At 38.9% G+C, this 25,371-nt stretch overlaps 2 protein-coding genes across 4 annotated transcripts; both read left to right on the top strand.

Moving 5' to 3' along the window:
- Window positions 1-850: 850 nt before the first annotated feature.
- Window positions 851-4,783, top strand: LOC137122957 (ATP synthase F(0) complex subunit C3, mitochondrial-like). 3 transcript variants are annotated; one of them, XM_067496233.1, is made up of 5 exons: window positions 851-994; window positions 1,295-1,388; window positions 2,615-2,686; window positions 3,269-3,468; window positions 4,488-4,783. In XM_067496233.1, exons 2-5 carry the CDS (start codon window positions 1,350-1,352, stop codon window positions 4,600-4,602), a joined length of 426 nt encoding a protein of 141 aa, XP_067352334.1. In that variant the 5' UTR covers window positions 851-994; window positions 1,295-1,349; the 3' UTR covers window positions 4,603-4,783. The 3 variants fall into 3 exon arrangements, with proteins under 3 accessions (XP_067352334.1, XP_067352335.1, XP_067352336.1); XM_067496234.1 differs by lacking the exon at window positions 851-994 and adding an exon at window positions 1,017-1,147; XM_067496235.1 differs by lacking the exon at window positions 851-994 and adding an exon at window positions 1,175-1,199.
- A 947-nt stretch (window positions 4,784-5,730) lies between these two features.
- Window positions 5,731-10,841, top strand: nsun3 (NOP2/Sun RNA methyltransferase 3). Its single transcript, XM_067496230.1, has 6 exons — window positions 5,731-6,018; window positions 7,515-7,618; window positions 7,711-8,231; window positions 8,570-8,724; window positions 9,313-9,434; window positions 10,278-10,841. Exons 1-6 carry the CDS (start codon window positions 5,779-5,781, stop codon window positions 10,609-10,611), a joined length of 1,476 nt encoding a protein of 491 aa, XP_067352331.1. The 5' UTR covers window positions 5,731-5,778; the 3' UTR covers window positions 10,612-10,841.
- The last annotated feature ends 14,530 nt before the right edge of the window (window positions 10,842-25,371 follow it).

The raw sequence follows: 25,371 nt of genomic DNA, 5'->3' as shown, positions 1-25,371 counted from the left end.
ATTTTAATGACAATGCAAACATGCTTTCAATTAAACAAGCCCATATTAGATAGAAGCAATTATCGTACTGCTCGGACAACGCTAAAGAACAGAGCTCGAACGATTTTCTCTCTTTTACTTGTGCGTGTGTTTTTGTCTCTTCGATCGCATGTCCAGTATATTGTTCATATATTTCCTCACACACACTGACACAAAATTCATCAGGACGCGCTGCACAGGCCAAATTAATTCGTGGGTTTGTGAACTCCAGGTAGAGTGCTCCTGCCCCCTTGTGGTTTTACATCACAGTTGAAACTTTTAACCTTAGTCTTGTGCCAGCACGTGTTCGGCATAATAGTGATTATTTTGCTTTGTCCATATAAGCAATAAAACGAAGTAGCAAATAGACGTGACAGATATTAGTGCTGTTTTTCCCCCAAATGTCTGTATCACTGTATTATCATCAGTTATGCTACGCTATTATACAGAAATACCCCTTTGTACAAAGCAATCAGCTGAAACAGCCAGATTTATAATTAGAACCTTTCTAAAAACAAATGATTGCGTTCATGAATGATTTCTTGTAGGGCCACGGCATTAGACTGTTTAGCTATGTTTATATAACTGCCAAAGAAATTTATATGCCTCTAAATTAAACGTTCTGTCAGTCGAATATGGCAACAGCGTTTGCAGACTGTCTTGTATCATTTTCTTCAGATTATCTCCGGGGGAACTGAGGACCCTATTAAATAGCTTCCTGTGTGACTGCAGGTGAATTATGCTTGTTCCGTCTACTGAACCTGCCACAGTTTGACCAAGTCGGAGTTATTCTGAAAGCGCTGTGAACTGAGTCCTGGTTTTAACTTTATATAAGACGCTTATGAGCATGCTATGCAGCAAATTGTTCCCTCCAGGCCGAATGGTTGCTCCCACATCAGGAAACCGGAAATCAACCCTTTACCGTGACATTGCGCATGCTCTGTCCTCTCATGCCTACGACCTCTACTACAAGCTGGTGAGTGCTAACCTCCTCCTCAAACGGAGTATGACTAAAACATAAACGTGTGACTTTTCGGTGTAACTCAGTATCTTCGGATCTCTGTTAACCACGGCTCTGCTCGACGCTCCTGATTTGCCAAGCTGCTTGTTTTTTTGAGCGCGTTATTCGGTTTGCAGCAGACATTGACCTTAACATGCTGGTGTCCAGACAACTTTAAAATGTGAAATGTTGAACGTTGTTTAAGTCAGATTACTGGTCAGTGAGTTAACTAACTGGAGGCGTTTGTTCCTGTGTGTCAATTCTGTCTTTCTGCAGACACAGACTCAAGGACAGCTCGTTTTGGTTGACCTGACCGGTACGTCCCATCATCATGTATGCCTGCGCTAAGTTCGTCTCCACACCCTCTCTGGTGAGTGTGAATCAATCAACGAACGAATGAATGAATGGAGGTAATGTCAACCGTGAAAGTACTTTGGTCACTGGGCATGTTGACATGAGGGCAAATGACAGGTAGTCACTACTAGTACTCATATTACTAGTACTAGCTGTGAACAGTGGCACTCTATTAAGGTCAGCAAGTGTTCTCACCTAGAACACAAGGACATTTCAGCTGTGTGGAAAAACTCAAGACAATCCACCGTATCCCATATGCAACAGTTTGTGGAACCAAGTCAAAAATAGGCTGTCTACATTAAAGATATGGTGTTGTGACCCGAAAACCAGCCAAATTCATGTTGAAAACTGTCATCATGTCATCGTTCAAAGCAACACTATAACGGGTCACCAATAGTGTGGTCACAACCTGATTTTGATGAAACTTTAGCAACGCAGGCATTAAGCAACATGAAACTGGCCTGAAGCATACAGCGAACAACACTAAAGTGACTTCAGGAAAAGCATTTTTTTATTTTCTAATGAAGAAATTAATTTTGTTTACAAATGTTTTAAAAACAGTGGTTTTGGTGGTATTGACTTTCTCATATGATCAGTATGCAAAGGTCTTAAAGAATATCTTTGGTCATTTACTAAATTAATTGTATTGTCCACCATCACTACACAGATGCTAAAGCCAGCACTGAATTTCTTACATTTCAGGTTTGGCTAGTTCTCAGACTGCAGCCTGGATTTATTCATTGGTTACATCCACAGGCTTCTGTTGTCCAAAAAATATCAGCCAGACACACCACTCCACAAGTTGATGTCTTTTTCTAATCTGAAAACTCAGACCCTTGTGAATATTGTCCACACTCTTCTGAGCCTCCATAATTTCACTTTAAATGTCAAACATGAGCAGTTCACCAGCACCAATACAATGAAATGCCAAACCAGAGCATACTATGCCATATTAGTAAAAATAGAAAGGTCACCAGTCATGGAAAAATGAAACAATTTACCCTGTGGAGTGGTGTGTCTGGCTGATGTTTCTTTTGTTAATAGTTTTTGGACAACAATGGATATCTATGGAATCAATGAATGAATAATCACAGACAACTAAACAACCATGAGTAGAGAATATTCAATGTTGGCTTTAGTATCTGTAAATGTGATTGTGGTATAAATTTTAAATGATAGAAATATAAAATATTTCTAGCTATACAAATGTTTTTTGGTTTTTTTTTGTTTTTTACATTGCAGGTTCGTGCTGGAACTCGAGCACTTTACCGACCACTCTCAGCAGCAGTAGTGTCGGATGCCAGGAAAGCAGAGGTGAGTGACTATATTTGCTGGAAGATTCAACTCATCTGAGAGTTGAAAGAGAAGGGACATTCTAATACTGCCTCAACTACAAGAAGCAACTAAACTTAGGAATACTTAGGAATTATTTCAAATTCTTAATTTGATTTGTTTTTATGTTGGCATGCCATACCTTAAATGTTAATGCTAATTGTTTTCTATTCTAGACCTTTTGGCTATATAGATTTTATAGGTACATACTTATCCTTTTAAAGTAGAGTTGATCTTCATGTTAATTAGTAAAACCTTGGTAGTTAATGTACCAAAACAGAATTGCACAGAAACATTTGCACTTGGTTTTAATTTGTGCAAAGTGGAACCAGTTTAAAATGTGACTCACTGCATTTTAATTTCAGTCAGTCAAAGTGATTATTTTAATAAGAGACTAAACTGTAATAAGTGCATTCAGTGATCTATTACTAGCTACATATAATACAACCATTAAAGGGTTTCTAATTAAAACTTATTACTTTGAAATTCTTTCTATACAGCAAAAGAGTTAAATGCTGCTGTGTGATTTCTGGACACTTTGCTTTGTACTTAACATTTTTTTAGACTGCTTCCCTCCTGGCATCACAGAGTATTGTAGCCTCCCAGCAGCAGCTGGCAGTGCGTAGCTTCCAGACTACCTCTGTGAGCCGTGACATCGACACTGCTGCAAAGTTCATTGGAGCAGGAGCTGCCACTGTGGGGGTGGCTGGATCTGGGGCTGGAATTGGAACAGTGTTCGGTAGTCTTATTATTGGATATGCCAGGTAAATTTGTATGTGATTTTTAAAACATTTTTAAATATCTTTCAAGAATGGAATATTTTTTCATTTAAGTTGTCTTATTTGTTTATGTACACTGCAGTTTTTTAAACTCCTAGTTGACAGATAATGCATTGGCCAAAGAACCGGTATTCAGATTTTGGTAGTTCTAAAATCTGTTTTTAGCAATGTCTATACATGTGAGATGCTTATTCATTTGTTTAAAAGATTGTCTAGAAATGACAATAGCGTAAAAGAATATTGTCTATATCTAAATGAAAAAGAATACTGCCTATAAAAAGTATTCGACCCCTTGGAGGTTTTCACCGTATTTTTTTAACATTGATTATTAGTCAATTTAATTTGACTTTCTTTTTTATAAATATCTCAAAAAAAAAGCCACATCAAAGTGAAATCAAATCTTTACAATTTAATCAAATTAAATGTAAAACAAAAAACAATTCATGTGCAATTAATGTGTTTAACAGATCACAGTATAAATGCATAAGTATCTAGGAATTCCAGTTACTGGTGAATATCACAGAATAACTTTAAAATACATGGCAGAGATACTTGTCCTCCTCTTCCACACTTACTAAGTTTTTGAGGAAGGACTGCTCTAAGCTGATTTATGCCCGTCTTATATTCCTTCCAATTTTAAATGATGGATTGAACTATACTACAAAATAAATTCAGTGATGGGGAGATTCTCTTGTATTCATCCCCTGACTTCTACTTTTCAGTAACTTTTTCCAAATGGCTTTGGGTGTTCTTTTGTCTTCATAGTTTAGTTTATGGCCTGAGTTTACAGATACAGCTACATTTATACTGCAAACCTTTTACAATCCTTTAAATCCTTTTTTTTAAAGGTGAAAATTCCAAAAGGGGTGAATACTTTTTATTGACTTTATATATCAACTCCTTTTGATGCAAACCTTGGAACATACTGGGCAAAATGTCTTGGCAGTTGTAGTTTTATTACTTCATACCTCCAAATTTTCTCAGTTGCTTCTCTTTCTTAACAGGAACCCTTCACTCAAGCAGCAGCTGTTCTCATACGCCATCTTGGGGTTTGCTCTGTCTGAAGCCATGGGTCTCTTTTGTCTGATGGTTGCGTTCCTTATTCTGTTTGCTATGTAAACCAATCTGCTGTAAAGGGATACCCACCAATGTTAACAATAAATGAAAGTTGCCCTTGAATTTTCTTTTGATTACAGCTCATGTCAATTAATCATTTTAATGATGGTTTGTTATATTGTATAATTAATCAAATGTTTATGTCAACATGCAACCAATTGATAAAGTAAAACATTTAACTGCCTGAGTGTTTGTACATCTGTGGATTTGAGTTATTTGTTTTCTTTATTTAGACCCTGTAGTATTGATATAGTATAGGTGAAGGTTCTGTCATCCAGATGCCGTTATCAGAATAAGAAAGATGTGTTTTTACAAACCCTACTCACATTTTCATTATTAGATTAGATTGCTGATGAATTAGCCAATGAATTGTCTATAGAACGAAAACACCTGAATGTGACTTCAAGTTTGATTTTTTTTTTTCTTTAGTTTTTTTGGTAAGGGGACAGAAAAATCACAGTAATTGCCAATAATAGAATTTTTATTTTTTTTTGAGACAGTAAATTTTTTTTAATGAAACAATTCTGAAGCAGTCGAAGTTGTTATTTATTTATTTATTTATTTATACATACATACTATTTTCAAAAAAAGAGAAAAACGAGGTATCTATAGGCGTACTTATTTTAGTAGCCCTGGTGTGCCGTTTGTAACGTGGCGGCAAAGGCGGGGAAAGGATCCTGAAGGGCAAGTGGCTCACGATGCGTCTGATGTTACGCTGATCTTTATCAGCTGCTAAACAGTTGCGTTAATGAAACGTGTCAAAGATCACTACCGTCAAAACGACGGTATATTGGTCTTTTCCTCCATCCTGATTTTACACATGTCGCCATTTTAACTGTCAAATGCTTCAGAGCATTGGTCTATTTTTAACATAATGTCTACATACTGGACAAACGCTTCAGAAAGATTCGGTTTCTCCACCAATAACGTTACCTACATGTTAGATCCTATGGGATAGTACACAGCAAAAACTCTTTAAGATATTTGTAAATGAAATTTAGGACTAAGCTATAATATACTTTGTTAAGGAACCTCAAATAAAAGCTTTTAAGGGTTTTTTTAAGCCCACATGAGTTGGCAAGACCAACCCCTCGGTGGTTTTGCAGATGGAACTAAAGAAGTGTTCAAGTTTAAGGAGGAAGCATTTAGCGTAGGAACTGTCAGTGTCACCGGTTTTGAATGTGGATGAGCAATAATGCATTTATTTACAATCGAATTGAAATTTGTGCATTAACACCAGAGAGTCGAGTGTCTAGCTCAATGCTTTTAGTACATATGTTTTACTGTGCGCGGAGGAGAATTAGCTTTAAACCTGAAAAGTTGACCCTCGTTGCGTCACCTTTGTTGTGGTATTGTAACTGTCACACGGGTCGCGATGTTTTACGACTGGACGAAAAAGAGGAAGCCGCCGAAAACCAGGTAAACCAACAGCAGCTGTGCTTAAGGGAGAGCATTGCTTGTTGTCTCCTTTACTTTTGTTAAATTCTGATTTTGTAGTCACCTTGCTTTACTACCAGCCGTCTTCAGTCAGTTCTGGTCAAAATAATAATGTCACCTTTACCTTAACGTTACTAATTTTCTATTTTTAGGAGATTTAATACTCTACGAGAAAGCTAACTTAAGCTTTAAGTCTGAGTCAGGCTTATTTGTGAGATTTAATGAACCCCACAGGGGACGCATCTCACTTATTTGCCCACTAGATGGGGATGTGTGTGTAACCTTGGAGGTAGTTGTGCGGTAAACATTTTGCATTAAACAAGAGCGTGAATAATATAAAGCTGAGTCACTAAAGTATATGCATGTAATACCCTACTGTATTAGAATTAATCTCATAGCCTTCTGCCTCTCTTAAGTCATTTTTGAGAATGTATTTTTATTGTCCTATTGATTTTTTGTACTCTGAGAGCTTAAGCTGCTTTACTCCGTGTCATTAAGTGTTACAAAGATCTCTTCTCACACAGAACTTTTGCACATTTCTTGCACATGTTTTTTGACACCTACTAAGCAGTTAGGACACTTCTGGAGCTCTTTTACTGTACATGTACATGTACATGTACAAGTTAGGCATGTTAAAAAATTTACACTTACTCCCATTCCTAAAAGTAGGTTTAATATTCCATAAATAGGAGTGTCTTCCTTCTTTAAGGCACTTGGTAAATATGAGCCCTGATCACAAGATAATGGAATCAGCAACAGGAGACAGTGTGACAGCCTAAATACATGAAACAATGTGTGTTAAATTCTAAGAGATGCTTGGAACAACATTCCTGCTAAGTACTTAGCAGAAAACTTAGAACTGGGGTGATTTAAAGGATATTGATTGATTTAATTTAGCTTTTAGCTGTACTTTACAAGTATGTGATAAATAAAACGGGTTATGGCACAATTATTTCCCCCACACCAAAATGTTGTATATTACTGTACATTCAGCTATTTTACACTGTCATTCGTAACAGGACGTATTTTCACACTATATCCAAAGGGGGGTAGCATGTGTACAAGACATTGCCCGGCAGTTTTTCAAGTGAAATAAAGTTAAAGGGGAAATCCACTTTAATAAGACATTTTACTCTTTCACTACGTTGGTCAATATATCATGAAGCTGGACATTACAACATCAAAGTTAATTGATTAAGCCAGCGAGTAGCAGTGGTTGTAGATGTAAAACCTTTACATTATGTTTCAATAAAACTCACATGAATAAATGCTTTGTAAAATAGAAAATATATCCATCAATCCATGCTATCATGCTTTCATATACAGTATTTTCCAGTGCTGTCTGCTGGCTTTGCAAGATGTGACGGAAAGCAGCCAGTCTTACAATTGTCTAACATTGTAAATAAGAAGTCATAATAATTTCATGACTGTTTAGAATTTGCTGTCTTGTAAAATATGCAAAATTCTGTTTGTTTAAGGTAAACAAAGGGCTCAAAAAAGAAAGATTTCCATGTCAACCCATTCTGGACCATTTTGACCAACAATATGGTCAGGAACTTGGAGACTTGTGGACATCTACAAGGTACACTTTGTCTCAAACAATTTTTGCAGCTCACACATGGCAGTGTTATGTGCTTTTAATTTGTCTAAAAATGTCTTTGTACTTCTCTGTAGATCAACACTCCTGAACCCTCACTCTTGGCAATATGGAGTAATGCTTAACCGCTTTACAGTGGCAACAGACATCATACAGATTCTGCAGTCAAAAGGTTTTTCTAGATTCCTGCCACCAACAGATGTCTCCACATTGCTATGTGATGCCCACTCACTAGTATCAAAATCAAAATACCAGGCAGCAAACAAGGTTGTGTTGTCACCTCACTGCATCTCCAAGTACCTTCTTGGTGACTTCCATCCCCAAACTCTCAGCACGTCTCATGCATTTAGTCAGGACCAGAAATCAAATACTTTACTCAGTATGCCCCATCCTTCACTACAGTGTTATATCCACCCATATCCAATGCGATTTCCCTCTCAGGCTCACAGGCCTGGCCAGCTGAAGCAGTACTACCTCCTGAATGCTGCCTCCCTGCTTCCAGTTCTGGCTTTGCAAGTCAGAGATGGTGAGAAGGTTTTGGATCTTTGCTCTGCCCCTGGGGGAAAAGCTTTAGCCATCATGCAGTGTGCTATGCCAGGTAAAAAAATATATATATATATTTATATATCAGAATTTGGTATTCATAATAATCCTAAATTCTTTTTGTCAAGTCTATTTAATGAATAATAGGTGTCTTACTACACTAGAAATCATAACTAGCCGTATTAGTAAATGGGTGTTGACAGACCACCAGATGACCAGCTTGTCACTAAAACATCTTGTTGAAGTGTGTAAAGCTGTGTGTTTAAATATTAAAATAGTACTTTACATATACGTTGCTGCAGTTGGTTTTAACAAATATTTTTGTCTGCTGTGAATAGCCTATTTGCATTGAATGCTGGTGATAAGTAATGCTGCCCTGTGTTCTGTTTCAAGCCCTACTCTGCTGTAATGAGCCAGATCCTCACAGACAGGAATGGCTGGCCAAAACTCTGGAGTCTTTTCTGCCTCACTCACTTAACACCAGAGTGATTGTGTCTGCACAGGATGGAAGATGTTTTGGGATGAGTGAAGCGGCGAAATATGACAAGGTGGGCAAAGAACTGCTGTCATGTTTATGGCAGCACATGATTGAAATTCAGCACCCAACAAACAAAGGTGACACATTTTCTTTTCAAGGCCATGTTAGAAATGAATAAGAACAGCAGGCCTTTGAACAGCAGCTAATAAGCCCAGCAGAAAAGAAGAAAATTGTTTATTCATAACAGAAGCCAACAAGGGTCCAACAAATGGCTGAGAGGTAACAAAGACTCAAAAGGACGGATAATGGAACAAAATACTGAAAAAGGCATAGACGAAAAGAATGAAAAATAGAGAATAAAACAGTATGAACATAGACTGAAGGGCGATAGAGTAGCTCAGATACACTTTAGAGATCCCAAATGTGTTGTGGCCATAATACTGAATAGAGCATAGATTGGTGAGAAAATTCTCAACTGTTTTACCATACTGGGTTATATGGGACAGATGGGATATGATTAGGGTTCTTTTCTCTCTCAGACTGACCATCATTTAATTTCTCTTGGATTTTAATTTATTTGACCTTCTCTGTGTCCCAATACCTTCATACACAACTGTGTGAGTCAGAGCTATTCACATTTCTTTCTTCTCTGTCACAGGTTCTAGTAGATGCTCCATGTTCCAATGACAGGAGCTGGCTGCATTCTGGCAGCAGTCAGAAGGGGGCTCATCGACTGAAGGAAAGAGTCAGACTCCCTGTGCTCCAGGCTCAGCTGCTTAGGTAAATCCAATTCTCACGATAAAGAAATATCTAGCTAGCTGTGTCCTAATCAGCTATCTTCCTACATTATATGATGGTCATAATAACCATTATTGTGTGAATACAGTAAATTGAAATATAATATGGTTTTGGGTTAAAAGATGCATCATAGAATTTGCTGCCCTTTGCTGTACCATTCCAGTACTATATAGAAAAGGATTCAAATTAATCCGTTTTAAACAGTGCTATGAAGTGGAATGGCTTGATAATGATTTAATTCAGCTCTTTGTCAAATTAACCAACAACAACTGAGAGTTCCATGAAGGCTGTATCATTTAAAGAAACACGACACGAATATGACATGTACAACATTAGCGGTGACTGCTGAATGCAGCTTAACATGATCAGGCTTTGTAGGATTACAAGAAATGGTGACTTTTTTACAGTGCGTTTTAGCATTGCACTTGTAACATTAGAAATGTTAGAAATGAAAACGTGCAACTTGACAATTTAGTTGAAGGATTGGGTGTTATGCTGTAGAGGCAAAGATGACATCAAGCTACGAGCCCAAAGTACCGACAGGAAGGTTATAGAAGTATGGTAGCTCCACAGCCCCAGATTATTTTTATTTATTTATTTGTTTGTTTGTTTATTTTTCTTCAAACCCAACTGATGCTGTCTCATGTCATTATTTTAGGCAGTTTATTAAACTTGGTGGGCTACCATCTGTAGCTACAAAAGGCATTTTTTTCCACATATGCAGCAGAACTCATGAAGACATGAAAACAAAGTTTGATGTGTAAAAAGGATTTTCCCTTTTAAAGTCGTGTGTCAAGAAGTGCAATATTTATCTGCTTTTTGCAGGTCTGCACTGTCAGCGGTGCGTCCAGGGGGTGTTGTTGTCTATTCCACTTGCACCCTGTCCAGCTCTGAAAACTATGCTGTGGTTGAGACTGTGTTGAATGACTTTCCTGAGGCTGAACCTGATGACCTGTGGGAGGAGATTGCCATTCCTTTATCAAAATACTTTGCATTTAGTCCTGCTCACCCTGGTCATGGACAGGCATCGCACAGGCCATCCCTGCAGTCACGAAATAGAACTGTGTCCTCATATTCCCACAGACTTGGAATTTTAGTAGTTCCTCAGCCCGGGAAGACCTGGGGACCCATGTTTTTGTCACGGATTAGAAGAAGGTAATAGTGTGAATCCTCCTGTGTAAAAAGGATATATGGAAACAAATGGCTAAACATACAAGTTTCTTTTTACAATTTTTGTCACCTATAGATGCAAAGTACTTCTTTATTAATTCACATTAACCACACTGCAAAGGTTTTGACTGTGCCATCTATAGAAGAGGAAAGTAATAGCAGTGTAATGTTCCATGAACATGTGGCACAACACTGAAATAAAAATACACAATAAAAATCCATTTGCTGCTTTACTTTGCATTATATTAACTTATAGCTCAATGCTTAGCTATACAGTCTGCAACTTTACTGTTTTGATTCACTGTCACTTCCTTTATAGCTTGGTCATCAGAGGTGGTAAGTAACCATGTGCATTTATTTTCTCAAGTACTGTATTCTTGGTTGCGTCAGGGAGGGCATCCGGAGTAAAACTGCCAAATCAACATGCGGACAATGATCCGCTGTGGCGACCCTGAACTCTCGGGATAAGCCAAAAAGAGAGTAGTAGATGACTACAGCATGGGCAGAAAACTTTCAAACTGTGAATCATTAAAAGTTTGCACAATCATGCCATTCAACTCAGAACAACAACATTTTTAGACAATTGCCCTTAAAATGAAAGATGCAGAAAAAATTAAATATAAAACTTCATTAAACCACACAAGCCAACAAACCAACTTTTTGTCTGTCTTGCATCTTTTATCACTTTTAGCCAGTCTCGGGCCCCCTTTTTCCCTCATTCTTGCTTCCTCTGATATCGTCATCTTGGGTATCTTCACAGCCTCTGCCATGCTGAACTCTACAAAGAATCCAGAGTTAGTTTCTTCCTACAGCTACAGCTTTCTGAAGGGTCTGACGCACTGTGTGTGACATGATGCTGTGCAGTAACAGACACTCCAAGCACGCAGTGGCAATGGCTGACATGATAATTCTGTTACTAAAAGTTAGTGTAGCATGAAAATGATGTTGAGGCTAATTTAATGTAAAAATATTACATATTTGGAATTTAAGATTTAAAGATACAATGTGGAAATATTGTGTTCACAGCTTGTTTCCAGTTGGTTTACGGCCCCAACATCTCCATTCTTTATTATTGTTTATGAGATTAGATGTACAACTAGATGCTATTGTTCACATTACTGAGAGTTTACATTATACAATAAAATGTATAATACAATATGATTGCAATATTCTGCAATGTAAAGTTTTAATATTTAAAATGTATTCAGTTTATTCTATGCCTGTGATTGCTTATGATCTTTTAAATACTCTTTGAGTGGAAGTTCAAAGATGAGAGATGACATTACAAGACTTGGCGCCGCAAAAGCTCTAAGCCTCAGTAAATCAGGTTGCATTCATTAAATTTTGATTGCCTCTTCACTTCACAAGTTCCTGAACTCCTACAACTGATATGTACATTGGCCTGTGATTTAAACACCCCAGTATCATAACACTGTACTCAACAGGAGGCTAAAGATTCCAGTCTGAGAGTTTAGTAACAACAAAATATGAGACCAGTAATATAATTAACACACTCATCCCTGTCATTCAGTCCCTGCATTGTCCTACTGTGAATTAGCATATGCTTCATGTCTTACTGTCTTACTAGAAATAATCTCAAATCTGTCATCATAGATTCCTTCACTGTGATTGAACATATAATATCGTCTCTGTGGCTCATTACTTGGGTGGATCGTTCTTGTGTCGCGCTCGAGTGAAAGGTAGACACCGTTTCATTGCAGAGATGTAGCATTTCATCAGTCCGTGATTGCTCCAACCAGAAGCCGGAGGTGTTTTGAAAGTAACCACAGATAATAAGACAGAAAAAACTGTACTTTTTCATGTTTTGAACATAACAGATTGACAAAGTATGCTCTTCCAGAAGTAGTTATATGCGGAAACCCCTATTTCTTCCTGCCAAATATATGCAGCTAGCAGTTCTAAGCAATATGAAACACTGAAAGATATGATTGCTGAAATAGGAAAGCAACGAGAGCCTTGCACCGGTTTTGTTCTCCTACTATGTGTGGCCATAGATGAGCATTATTGGGTGCATTTCTATGGCTATTTTTATTGGCTGTCCTACTTTTGCTACACTTTTCCATGTCTTTGAAAAATAGCTCCAGTCTCTGATATGAGTGCATCATTAGACCACCACAACATCCACACAACTTGAAAGTGGCAAGATGTGAAGATGAAGTGGGGCTTCAGTGAGGTTAACTGTGCTGCTGACCTTTGTGTGAACTCTGGTTTGTTGATGTTCCCCATATTGCAGTGTTTCCTCAAGGGGAGAATCTCTAAGCAGCTTTTCCTGCACTTCAAAGGGAGAGAATGTAGGCCTGCTTTGCATAATCAGGTGGGGAACAGCTTTTTGCCAGATAGGCAGGAATTAATTTGTGGCACTGCCAGATGTAATCATTAAAACCCTAGTCATTGACAATAAGGAGAGGGGAGGAGGGAAAATTAGAGGGGGAAATGTAGAACAGTAGATAGAATGAGAAAGAGATATGGTGTGTAGGATGGTCCTGAATGCCACAGGATGGGATAGCTATGCAGACTAATCTGGTCTGAGCTCTGTTCAGCCACGATGCTTTTTTTTTTCACTCAGCTCTGTCGCTCTGCGTACAGACATGTTTGCATGAAATTAGTGCCTGCTTCTCTTGCCCGTTTTTTTTTTTTTGTTATATGTACTTTACTATTTTGTGGTGTCCAAAGTGGTGAAAACATAATGAGAAAGAATTTTAAATTCTGAAAAGTTATTAGTTCAGTTATTTAGACATCTATATACTGTGTGTCACTCTGAAAGCCATTTAGCAGCTCCACTCACAGCCTAAATGCACTGTATGGTTCAGTCTCACTGCTCTCATTAACCCCGTTTCCAGCAGCAGGCAGCTGTCTTCAGCAAAAAGTCTCTGAAACCTAATGTACTCTAGCTGCTCAGCACTATACAGCAGATTAAAAAAAGTAGCAATTTTATACATTATGATGTTTTTATATACAGCATATGATATAGAATATCACTGACTTATTTGTGCTGCCTAAATCCACTCACATTCAAAACACCATCTGTCAAGCTGATATTTTGCCATTTCTGAAAAATGTTTGACCTGCAGCGTTTACCCGTGAATGTGCTAGACAGTTAACAAGTGGGTCTATAGATTAAATGCCTTTTGGGGTATCCATCATTCATTTCAAACGTCATAAATTGTCAATATTCCATCAGTGGCAGTGAGAGACCAGGATTGCTGCTCTTGATTGATTGTTAAGCTGCTAATCTCTGAGGGGAAAAAGTCTGCAAAGAATGAATACTTTTACTTGTCCAAGCACATAGAAAAAATTTAATTTTTGTGAATTGGGTTACAATATGGAACTTTTGGAAATTGAGACTCTAAATAAGTCTACTCTGCTTTGCCCCCCCACCTTTTCAATATAAATTGCCAATAAATAAGAAACTTAAAATCTTAATTCAACTCAAGGAGAATAACTGAACTCTGATTAGTTAGAAGGATGTGACTCGCCCAGAAACTGGCACTACCAGTCCTGGTCACAGATGTATTTAACAACATACCTCTCTACATTAAAATAAGTTTTGGAACATTTTCTACTAAAAAAAAATAATAATAATAAAATAAAAAACTTCTGACTAGACAGATAAATGATGGACCAGAGGCAAACATGACACTACCACCTTCTGGCATTTAAAGAAGAAGGAAGTATAACTCAAGTTTATGTGGAACCAAAATGCAATACGTGAGCAAAAAAGTACATGTGTTTTGTTTTGTTTTTCCCAATCCTCCTGCAGACCTCAGTGACCCTTTAGAAGCTGTGAAGAAGTACACATCCAGCTGCACAAGAAGACAAAGGATAGGCTTAGCAGACTCAAGGCGGGACAGATTACCCCGTCCAAGACATTTATTCATCCTTTGAGGAAAAGACAGAATTGATCAGGAGATAGAAAGCTAAAGCCTTAGACAGTCTTGCAGTGAAATAAGATTTGAGAGAGAACTACTAGGTCTTTTCAGTTTTAAGTATCAAGACATAATTTTCCCACAAATTAAATGCAAATTGGAAGAACAGAGAGTATTAAAACTGAGCATGAATTGTGCCAATTTAGGATGCGAGTCTGACTGCTTAAACAGTAACTATTTTAACAGTGGTTCACAATCTTTTCCACCTGTGACCCCTGTGTCTGGATACAGAAAGAAAACTGAGAATAAGAAAAGCAATTTAAAACCAAACAGCATTACAAAAGAATAGCAGAATCACAGTGGGGTTTAATGTCATTAAATCCCACAAATAATTGATGTACTGACCTTTAGTCTTTTCTAAAGTTTACACTTGATAAATGGGTGCCTAATTTAGTGTTATACTGTATGTTAATGTATCGAATTAGTGTGTTTGAGGTGAAAATCAGCCCTTTTTAGAGAGTAAAATCAATAATATATAAGCTTTTTATCTATTAAACAGGAAAAATAATGACGAACGAATATACATATTTAATCCACTTGCCAGGTTAGGATCCCTCTGAAAGACAAGGACAAATGACAGAGCTGTAATACACTTGAGAAACTAAATGGAAAAAAAAATATATTTCTTGAGACTTATTAAACTACCGTTTATTGCCTGACCCTTAAAATATGATGAATATGATGTGAAAGTAAATATATTCAAGTGAATACTTTGCCAGAGAGACTTTATAACAATATTCCTGTAGTTTTAATTTTGGGGCAAGTGTATTGACACAGTTTGTCTCTCTAGAAATCGCCATGCAAAAGTAATTAAGCTTTATTATCCGATACCAACCAACCAAGTGGATTTTACATTGTTTGTTCTAATGGGGATTTATCTCTAAATTCATTTGAACCAATATTAGATCAGCTTTATGATTTATCTAAGATAGATTTGAAAAATCTCTGTCTCATTCCAGTGCTCTTCATGTTAAACAGGTCTATAGCTGCAGTTCATGTGTATTTGATCCTAACTAGAGAAAGACACACACTAAACCCCGGGGGTAACACTTACTGCACCTCTGCACATAACCATGCAATAGACGAGCCTAAGAATAAAATGTTCATCCAGAAAAGGGGTACCTAGATTGAGTTGCCTCATCTCAGGTTTTTTTTATTTCTTGGGGAGGGGGTTAACTTCATTTCTGTTAAACTTCCAGACTTCAAGCCTTGTTGAAGTGGACACTGAAGGAAAAGCATGAATAATAGATTTTTCACCCACAGGGGAAAAACAGGGGGAACAAAGCAGTCAGAGGGGAGTGGTATAAAAGGGCAGATTAAAAAAAGATATATTTTATACCAATACTTTCAATTTAAAGCATCATAAAAACATTAGTGGGGGGATGTCTTTCAAAGCAATAAGTGGGTGACACTTTGTTAAACTGAGAGCATATTCGCAGCATTGTTTGATGTAATTCAGAAATAATGGAGTCCTCCTATAGTGCCTACATTTGAAACCTCCAGAATGGATATCCAATATTCTATTCATCATATTTTATGTAAGCACTTATATTTATTACTCGTATTTAGTCACGATGGGATGCGTGCAGTTGTAGGAGTAAGTGTGTAAGTGTTGCAGGATGCCATCTTTCCCCTCTCAAGTTGCCTTCCAAATATGGTACAGATAAAATTACACTGAGTACCTGCAATAAACCAATGGTAGCTACCATGATGACACTGTTTCTATTGAAAAGATAAGTATGTTTCTTGCTGTAGACTTTTTGAAAGGTTTTATATGACATGTTGACATTAGAGAAGCTCGTATTCAGCTCAAAGCACTGTTGATGCTGATACAAAGCAATACACAGCAGATTTGGGGATGACTTCGTTTTAGTTTTTTTTTCTTTTTTTCTTTTTTTTAAAAACCAAAGAACTAGGCAAACGAGATCCTCAGAAAAACTTGATGGGAAGTTATTTAATCATTTGTGATGTTGAGTCTAAACCCAAATGATGACTCATCCAACAAAGTGAGTGCTGTGGATAAGAAAATTAGTCAGCGGTGCATTGAAAACATGTTCACTGCAGGTTTTCTTTCCCAATTAGCATGACTCAGTAGTCAGTGTGCTGACAAGACAAATTCAATGCCTGCTTTGTTTCAAGGGTTTCACAAGGCATGAGGAAGGTGACACTGAGGCCAATGCAGTGAATACTCTGAAGTCAGCAGTAAGGCAGGTGGCAGAAGGGAAATGTCTTCTATTTATCCTCCCTGTCGATTTTTTCTTTACCTGCCTCCCTGTCCCTTCTGTGCTTTTAGAACTTGCTATTCTCCCTGTCTCCTTGTCACTGGATGACTTTTTCTCTCCCTTCCTCTGTGTCTGTGTATGTGGCTGTCTTTCTCCAACCCAACCCCCTCGTCTCTCTCCCTCTCCCTCACTCAGAGGCAGCCTTTGATCTTGCCAGTCCCTGCACAGAGGTAGACAGTGATACTGTATGGCTTTTCTCTGCCTATTAATGTTTTAACTCTCGCTCTGCCTTTTGCAGGGGGTCTACTGAGATGTCATTCACCACACCACAAGGCATAATGACAGGCCTGGACACTCTTAATCATACACCTACTCTGTGTGTGTGTGTGTGTGTGTGTGTGTGTGTGTGTGTGTGTGTGCAGCTACAGACTATTAAATACTACTTGAATATTTTAAAACTTGTAACATTAAGAAACAAATTTCTCTGCAGAAATAAAGTAAGCAGATAAATTAAGATAAACATCCCTTGTGGTGGGTGCTAAGATTGGTTCCCCACCGTCACACACACAAAAACATAACATCAAGAGAGCACAATCTTCAGAATGGGAAGGAGAGAGCTGATGATTCACTGAAACAGTTATGAAACGATGCTCAGCTACACTGATGTGTTTACCCTTCCAGCAGCTGTGTACAAACAGCAAAGCTGAACTTGACCAAAACAAAAACATCTTAACATCTAAATATGGTGCTGCATACAAATGTATTCCAAGTAACAGCTTTTCCCCTTAACACTCATGGAGGTATCATCACGCTTCTTTCATGCTGTGGGACTCATGATGCACAGAGGTCTTTTTTGTCCTATACATTCTTTCTCCTTGTCAAAACCTCGCACCTGCTGCACATTACCCACAATCCAGCTCTACCCAATGACCAGTCTCAGACTGGAGTCTGCTGCTATTGTACTAGCAGCTAATGTAGCCTGGGGCCACTAGCCTCAAGCAGAAAATGGGAGCTGGATACAGGGTTGTAGTAAACTGTCCTCTGTCTAACACCACACTGTATATTTTTACCTTTCTGACCTGTAGTTTTCAGACCCGCATGATGCCAACTCAAGTAACATCATGTGAAACAGTTTTCAGATTCTTTGCAGGCTACTCTGGAGCTTTGAAGCGTAAAGTAATGGATTAGACCACCAATTTTCAAAGATCTACAAATAGTGTAATACACAATATTTCTGCAACATCATTAAAATGACTAATAATTTACACTAACTGATTAACTGGTCTTGGCTTCAAAATGTGAGAAAAATTTAAAATGCTACTTATATCTTACCGTAAAAAAGTTACAATAAATAAATGAATTATTTTAATCTTATTCAGTTTTTATTTTTTTACACCTACAGTAAGTTAAATTTGACAGTAAGCTACATAATGGTACATTTTAAAAGGAACCAAGCACATGATTTTATTCCTAGGCTTTAGCAGGAACCACTTTATTTTGGGTAGTTCATTTTAGTCTGGGTACAAAGAAAAACTGGAATAAGTTACACATTTTTAAACAAAATCTTTAAACAGAGGCCATGGACAGGGAGAAAAAACATTTTAATTACAATAAAACTCTTTCACTTAAAAATAAAATATACAGCTTTTCAGAATCAGGGTAATGATATGAGATTCAAAATCAATTGAGCCTGCCCTGCTCTGTCTAGCCCTTTAGGTATGTGATTCATTATGACCGGACAATAAAAAGAAGCTATAAAATGTATAAATCAAGCTTAAATAATTGAACTACTCTGATTGGTTAAAAGGGCAAGCCTTGCTCATAAACCTTTAGAAGGCAACATAAAGGAATATTTGTGTCACAGACACATTTACCAAAACCCTCCCCAAATTATAGGAAGATTTTTTAAAGTTACATAACAGCAATAACTCCTAAACATACGATACATGAAATCCAACTATATCAAACCTATAAACTTTCTTTGCTATACGTGAATTTAATTATCTCCAGGATGATGATATTTACAGGAATAATATTGCATATTATTGATATTTATTGCATCTGCAAACAATATTTAGTAATATTTTGGCATCATTATGTTCTTTCTCAAATGGTTTAGTAGTATAAGTAGATCTGAAAATTAAAAAGAAAATCAAATGAAAAATGTTTGTTTCAGTCTCATCTCTGTGACCCAGTCTTACGTCACTCTTTCTCCTGTCTACCTTCCACTTCTCTTTCTCCCTGCTGTCTAATCGTCTTTCACTCCTTCCTGGAGTGATGGCTCAATTACCATTCCTCACACTCAGACTTCAAAAGTGAGCAAAATGGAGCAGGATTTCTTGGCCATGTAAAAAAAAAAAGGAGAGTGAGAGAGAGAGAGAGAGAGAAAGACTTTTAATTTTCCCTTACTCTCTCTTTCTGGTTGTCAGAGTTCACTCAGCTCAGCAGTGAATTGTGACACTGGTAATTTAAGAGGTTTCTGGTTTGGAGCTGAGCTTTGGATCGATTCAGTGAACTCAGTTCATAATGACAAAGGAGGGTAAAAACTTCCTGAATTAATGTCTGAGGGATTCAATTAGTCATAAACGTCCTATAATGTAATATAATATGAACAAAGGTGGTACCATTCAACTTAGGATGTGTATTAAAATACATTTCCATCTGCTTTCAAAATTGTGAAACAGTGGGAAGTTAAAAACCCCAACCTTTCCATTCATTCATTTTCCAACTGCATATCCTCCTTTTGCCTTCCTTTATACCTTCACATCCCCATCCCTCTGCCTCTCCCCCCTTAATCCTCTCTTTCCCTAAGTGCTAGCTCCCAGCCTCAAGCCTCAGGGATCCACACGACTTGATTGTGTTTTGATGTTCTTGTGGAACTTACAAGTGCACTCACCACTCAAGACCCATAACATACACTTTCAAGGCTGTTCACCCAGAGGAGAAGAGATGGAGGAGAAAGAAGTGTATTTACTATTACTGCTGTCCATTCAGTGTACACACCTGAAGGTGCTTAAATGCACACAAATCCCTGCATGTCTATACACCTGAGTGCATTAATGCATATGAACTTAGATAAATCCCTGAATCCTTGTCTCCTCATTTCTCTTGAATAATGGCTGATGAGCATTTGGATTAAAAACTATAGATTTTGTTTTGGAAGTGTTACTGTGATATGTATTGTTAAGTCGGATTTCTGCTTTATTTTAGTGTTTTTCTTTCTCTTTTGTCGTTGTTGCTTATCCAGTTATTGATTATATATTGTTAACCTAGAAATGTTGGCTGCCCCTAAAATATTGTGAGGAAACTGAAAATAAACAAATAAGTAATGGCTGATAGAGAAACAGTAAACTGACTTGAAGGCTGCAGTTTGGGTCTTAATATTATAGTTCACAAAGTACAGCATTGCTTTCCCAGGTGATTCCTGCCCAGTCTTTGAAGATATTCAATATCCTTATAGTTTGAGAGGAAAGAAGAAAAGGAAGACACATTGCCAGGTAATATTTGTTCTTACAACCCCAATTCTAAAAAAGTTGGGATGTTGTGTAAAACGTAAATAAAACAATGCAACGATTTGCAGATCTCCTCAATTCATTTTTTATTCACAACAGAACATAAATCTTCTTCTTTTCCTTTTGGCTGCTCCCTTTCAGGGGTTGCCACAGCGAATCATGTGCCTCCATCTAACTCTATCCTCTGCATCCTCTTCACTCACACCAACTAACTTCATGTCCTCCCTCACTACATCCATAAATCTCCTCTTTGGTCTTCCTCTAGACCTCCTGCCTGGCAGCTCCAACCTCAGCATCCTTCTACCAATATATTCACAGTTTCTCCTCTGAACATGTCAAAACCACCTCAATCTGGCCTCTCTGACTTTATCTCCAAAACATCTAACATGAGCTGTCCCTCTGATGTACTCATTCCTGATCCTGTCCATCCTCGTCACTCCCAAAGAGAACCTCAACATCTTAAGCTCTGCTACCTCCAGCTCTGCCTCCTGTCTTTTCTTCAGTGCCACTGTCTCTAAGCCGAACAACATTGCTGGTCTCACCACCGTCTTGAACACCTTTCCTTTCATTCTCGCTGATACTCTTTTATCACACAACACACCTGACACTTTTCTCCACCCGTTCCAACCTGCCTGCACTCGCCTCTTCACCTCTTTTCCACACTCACCGTTGCTCTGAACCGTTGACCCTAAATACTTAAAGTCCTGCACCTTCTTCACCTCTGCTCCCTGTAACCTCACCATTCCACCTGGGTCCCTCTCATTGACACACATGTATTCTGTCTTGCTGCGGCTAAGCTTCATTCCTCTGTTTTCCAGAGCAGACCTCCACCTCTCTAGATTTTCCTCCACCTGCTCCCTGCTCTCACTACAAATAACAATGTCATCTGCAAACATCATAGTCCAGGGAGATTCTTGTCTAACCTCATCTGTCAGTCTGTCCATCACCAGAGCAAACAAGAAGGGGCTCAAAGCTGATCCTTGATGCAGACCCACCTCCACCTTGAACTCCTCTGTCACACCTACAGCACACCTCACCACTGTCTTACAGCTCTCATACATATCCTGCACCACTCTAACATACTTCTCTGCCACTCCAGACGTCCTCATACAATACCACAGCTCCTCTCTCGGCACCCTGTCATACGCTTTGTCTAAATCTACGAAGACACAATGCAACTCCCTATGACCTTCTCTGTGCTTCTCCATCAGCGTCCTCAAAGCAAATACTGCATCTGTTGTACTCTTTCTAGGCATGAAACCATATTGCTGCTCACAAATACTCACCTCTGCCCTTAGCCGAGCTTCCACTACTCTTTCCCACAACTTCATTGTGTGACTCATCAGCTTTATTCCTCTGTAGTTGCCACAGCTCTGCACATCTCCCTTGTTCTTAAAAATTGGTACCAGTACACTTTTCCTCCAGTCCTCTGGCATCCTCTCACTCTCCAAGATCTTGTTAAACAAACTAGTCAAAAACTCTACTGCCACCTCTCCTAGACACTTCCATACCTCCACAGGTATGTCATCAGGACCAACTGCCTTTCCACTCTTCATCCTCTTCAATGTCCTCCTCACTTCACTTTTACTAATCTTTGCTACTTCCTGCTCCACAACAGTCACCTCTTCTACTCTTCGTTCCCTTTCATTTTCCTCGTTCATCAACTCTTCAAAGTACTCCTTCCATCTTCCCATCACACTCCTGGCACCTGTCAATACATTTCCATCCTTATCTTTAATCACCCTAACCTGCTGCACATCCTTTCTATCTCTATCTCTTTGTCTTGCCAACCTGTACAAATCCACCTCTCCCTCTTTAGTGCCCAACCTAACATACAAGTCCTCATATGCTCTTTGTTTGGCCTTTGCCACCTCTATCTTCACCTTACGCTGTATCTCCCTGTACTCCTGTCTACTCTCTTCAGTCCTCTCAGTGTCCCACTTCTTCTTAGCTAACCTCTTTCTCTGTATACACTCCTGAACTTCCTCGTTCCACCACCAAGTCTCCTTGTCCGCTTTCCTCTTTCCAGATGACACACCGAGTACCCTCCTACCTGTCTCCCTGATCAAATTAGCTGTAGTAGTCCAGTCATCTGGAAGCACCTCCAAACCACCCAGAGTCTGTCTCAGCTCCTCCCTGAAAACTAAACGACATTCTTCCTTTTTCAACTTCCACCACTTCGTCCTCTGCTCTGCCTTAGTCCTCCTTATCTTCCTCACCACCAGCATCATTTTACACACCACCATCCTGTGTTGTCTGGCTACACTCTCCCCTACCAATGCTTTACAGTCACTGATCTCTTTCAGATTACAACGTCTACACAAGATGTAGTCTACCTGAGTGCTTCTCCCTCCGCTCTTGTACGTCACCCTATGTTCCTGCCTCTTCTGAAAGAAAGTGTTTACTACAGCCATTTCCATCCTCTTTGCAAAGTCAACCACCATCTGTCCTTCTGCATTCCTGTCCTGAACACCAAACCTGCCCATAACAGTCTCATCACCTCTATTCCCTTCACCTACATGCCCATTGAAATCTGCACCAATGACAACTCTCTCACCTCTGGGGATGCTCTGCATCACTTCATCTAACTCACTCCAGAATTTCTCCTTCTCTTCTAACTCACATCCTACCTGTGGGGCATAACCACTCACAACATTGAACATCACCCCTTCAACTTCCAGCTTCAGACTCATCAACCTGTCTGATACTCTTTTCACCTCTAAAACATTCCTCACAAAATCCTCTTTCAATATAACTCCTACTCCATTTCTCTTCCTATCTGACCCATGGTAAAACAACTTGAACCCTGCTCCTAAGCTTCTAGCCTTGCTACCTTTCCACCTGGTCTCCTGGACACACAGTATGTCCACCTTCCTTCTCTGCATCATGTCGATCAACTCCCTAGCCTTCCCTGTCATAGTACCAACATTCAAAGTCCCTACTGTCAGTCCTACATTCTTAGCTTTCCTCTTCTCTCTCTGCCTACGAACACACCTTCCTCCTCTTCTTCTTCGTCTTCGACCAACAGTAGTCCAATTTCCACCGGTACCCTGTAGGTCAACAGCACCGGTGGCGGTCGTTGTTAACCCGGGCCCCGATCGATCCGGTATGGAAGTCTTTGTCACGATTCGCATGTTTGATTTGGCATGTGTTTTACGTCGGATGCCCTTCCTGCCACAACCCTCTGCATTTATCCAGACTTGGGACTGGCACAAGAAGACACTGGCTTGTGCCCCCTTGCGGTTGCATTCACAACAGAACATAAATAACATATCATATGTTGAAACTGAGAAATTTTAACAAATTAGCTCATTTTGAATTTGATGGTAGTAACACTTCTCAAAAAAAGAGGGTGATATTTACCATTGTGTAGCATCCCCTCTTCTTTCAACAGCTGTCTGTAATCAATTGGGAAGTGTGGAGATTTGGTACTGGAGTTTTAGGAGAGAAATATTGTGATGATGTGCCACATTTTTTCTATTGGTGAAAGGTCTGGACTGCAGGCAGGCCAGTTCAGCACCTGTACTCTTCTGCTGCAAAGCCATGCTGTTGTGATGGATGCAGGATGAGACGTTGTCTGAATGGGAGCATATGTTGCTCTGAAACCTCTATGTATCTTTTAGTATTGATGGCACCTTTCCAGATTTGTACGATGCCCACGTCATAGGCAGTAATGCACCCCCACACCATCAGAGATGCAGCCTTTTGAACTGTCTGCTGATAACAAGCTGAACGGTCCCTCTCCTCTTTAGTCCATAGGAGATGGCTTCCATGGTTTCCAAAAATAATTACAAATTTAGAACAGTTTTCCATTTTGCCTCAGACCATTTTAAATGAGCTTTGGCCCAGAGAACACAGCAAACTTTCTGGATCATGTTCGCATATGGTTTCTTCTTTGCATGATACAGCTTTAACTTATATTTGTGAATTGCACAGCGAACTGTGTTCACAGACAGGGATTTCTGGAAGTGTTCCTGAGCCCATGCAGTGATGTCCAGTAGAGAATAGTGTGTGTTTTTAATGCAGTGCTGCCTGAGGTCCCGAAGATCATGTGCATTCAGTTTTGACCTTTGGCCATGTCCCTTGTGCACAGAGATTTCTCATGATTCTCTGAATCTTTTGATGATATTATATACTCTAGATAGTGGGATTTTTATTTTTCTGAAATTGTTCCACAATTTTTAGACACATTTTGTCACAGATTGGTGAACCTCTCCCCATCTTTACATTCGAAACACTATGCCTCTCTGAAATGCTCCTTTTCTACCCAGTCATGTTACTGACCTGTTGCCAATTTACATAATTAGTTGTCAAGTGCTCCTCCATTTGTTTTTGATTTGCAACAATAATTTTTTCAGCCTTTTGTTGACCTTCTTCCAAATTTTTTGAGATGTGTTGTTGCCATCAAATTGAAAATTAGCCAATATTTTCCATGAAATGGTAAAATGTCTCAGTTTTAATATTTGATATGTTGTTTATGTTCTATTGTGAATAAAATATGGGTTGATGAGATTTGCAAATCAGTGCGTTCTGTTTTTATTTATGTTTTCACATCTTACCAACTTTTTGGGAATTGGGGTCGTATTTTACTAGTGAGACAATAAATTCAATCAATCACGGCGTTTATTGTCATGTGCACAGTGAGGAAAACATGTTTCCCTGTACAATGAAATTCTTCCCATTGCTGTCCACAGTGCATGCCAAATACAATCAGTTAAAATAAAAAGCTACCTGTTTAAGAGTCTAATAGCTGAGGAGAAGAAGGAGTCCCTTAATCTGGAGGTCCTGCATGTCACTCTCCTACACCTTCAGCCTTAGGTTAGGAGTGTAAACAGTCAGTGTTGGAGGTGGTTGGGGGTCCTTGAGGATGGAGGCAGCACTCCTGTCCATCACAGTAGTGCAGCCGTACCACACGGTGCTGCAGCTGGTCAAGATACTCAGTACAGTATAGCTGTAGAATTTGCTGAGAATCTTAGGCAACATGCCGAACTTCCTCAGTCTCCTCAGGAAGTACAGCGGCTGTTGCGCTTTCTTATTAAGCTGGGTGGTCTTGAACGTGAGGTCCTCA

Source organism: Channa argus, chromosome 2 (assembly GCF_033026475.1).
Source record: "Channa argus isolate prfri chromosome 2, Channa argus male v1.0, whole genome shotgun sequence".
Taxonomy (NCBI): domain Eukaryota; kingdom Metazoa; phylum Chordata; class Actinopteri; order Anabantiformes; family Channidae; genus Channa; species Channa argus.
The sequence above is the reverse complement of the archived record's forward strand: the minus strand, read 5'-3'. Positions and strand labels throughout refer to the sequence as shown.

What these genes read in the sequence shown, in the direction of transcription:
- LOC137122957 (XM_067496233.1), top strand. Translation starts at nt 1,350, where the DNA reads ATGTATGCCTGCGCTAAGTTCGTCTCCACACCCTCTCTG. An exon ending in TCGTCTCCACACCCTCTCTG is followed by an intron (nt 1,389 to 2,614) that starts GTGAGTGTGAAT and finishes TTTACATTGCAG; the next exon opens with GTTCGTGCTGGAACTCGAGC. An exon ending in CGGATGCCAGGAAAGCAGAG is followed by an intron (nt 2,687 to 3,268) that starts GTGAGTGACTAT and finishes ACATTTTTTTAG; the next exon opens with ACTGCTTCCCTCCTGGCATC.
- nsun3 (XM_067496230.1), top strand. Translation starts at nt 5,779, where the DNA reads ATGTGGATGAGCAATAATGCATTTATTTACAATCGAATTGAAATTTGT. An exon ending in AGGAAGCCGCCGAAAACCAG is followed by an intron (nt 6,019 to 7,514) that starts GTAAACCAACAG and finishes TGTTTGTTTAAG; the next exon opens with GTAAACAAAGGGCTCAAAAA. An exon ending in GACTTGTGGACATCTACAAG is followed by an intron (nt 7,619 to 7,710) that starts GTACACTTTGTC and finishes ACTTCTCTGTAG; the next exon opens with ATCAACACTCCTGAACCCTC.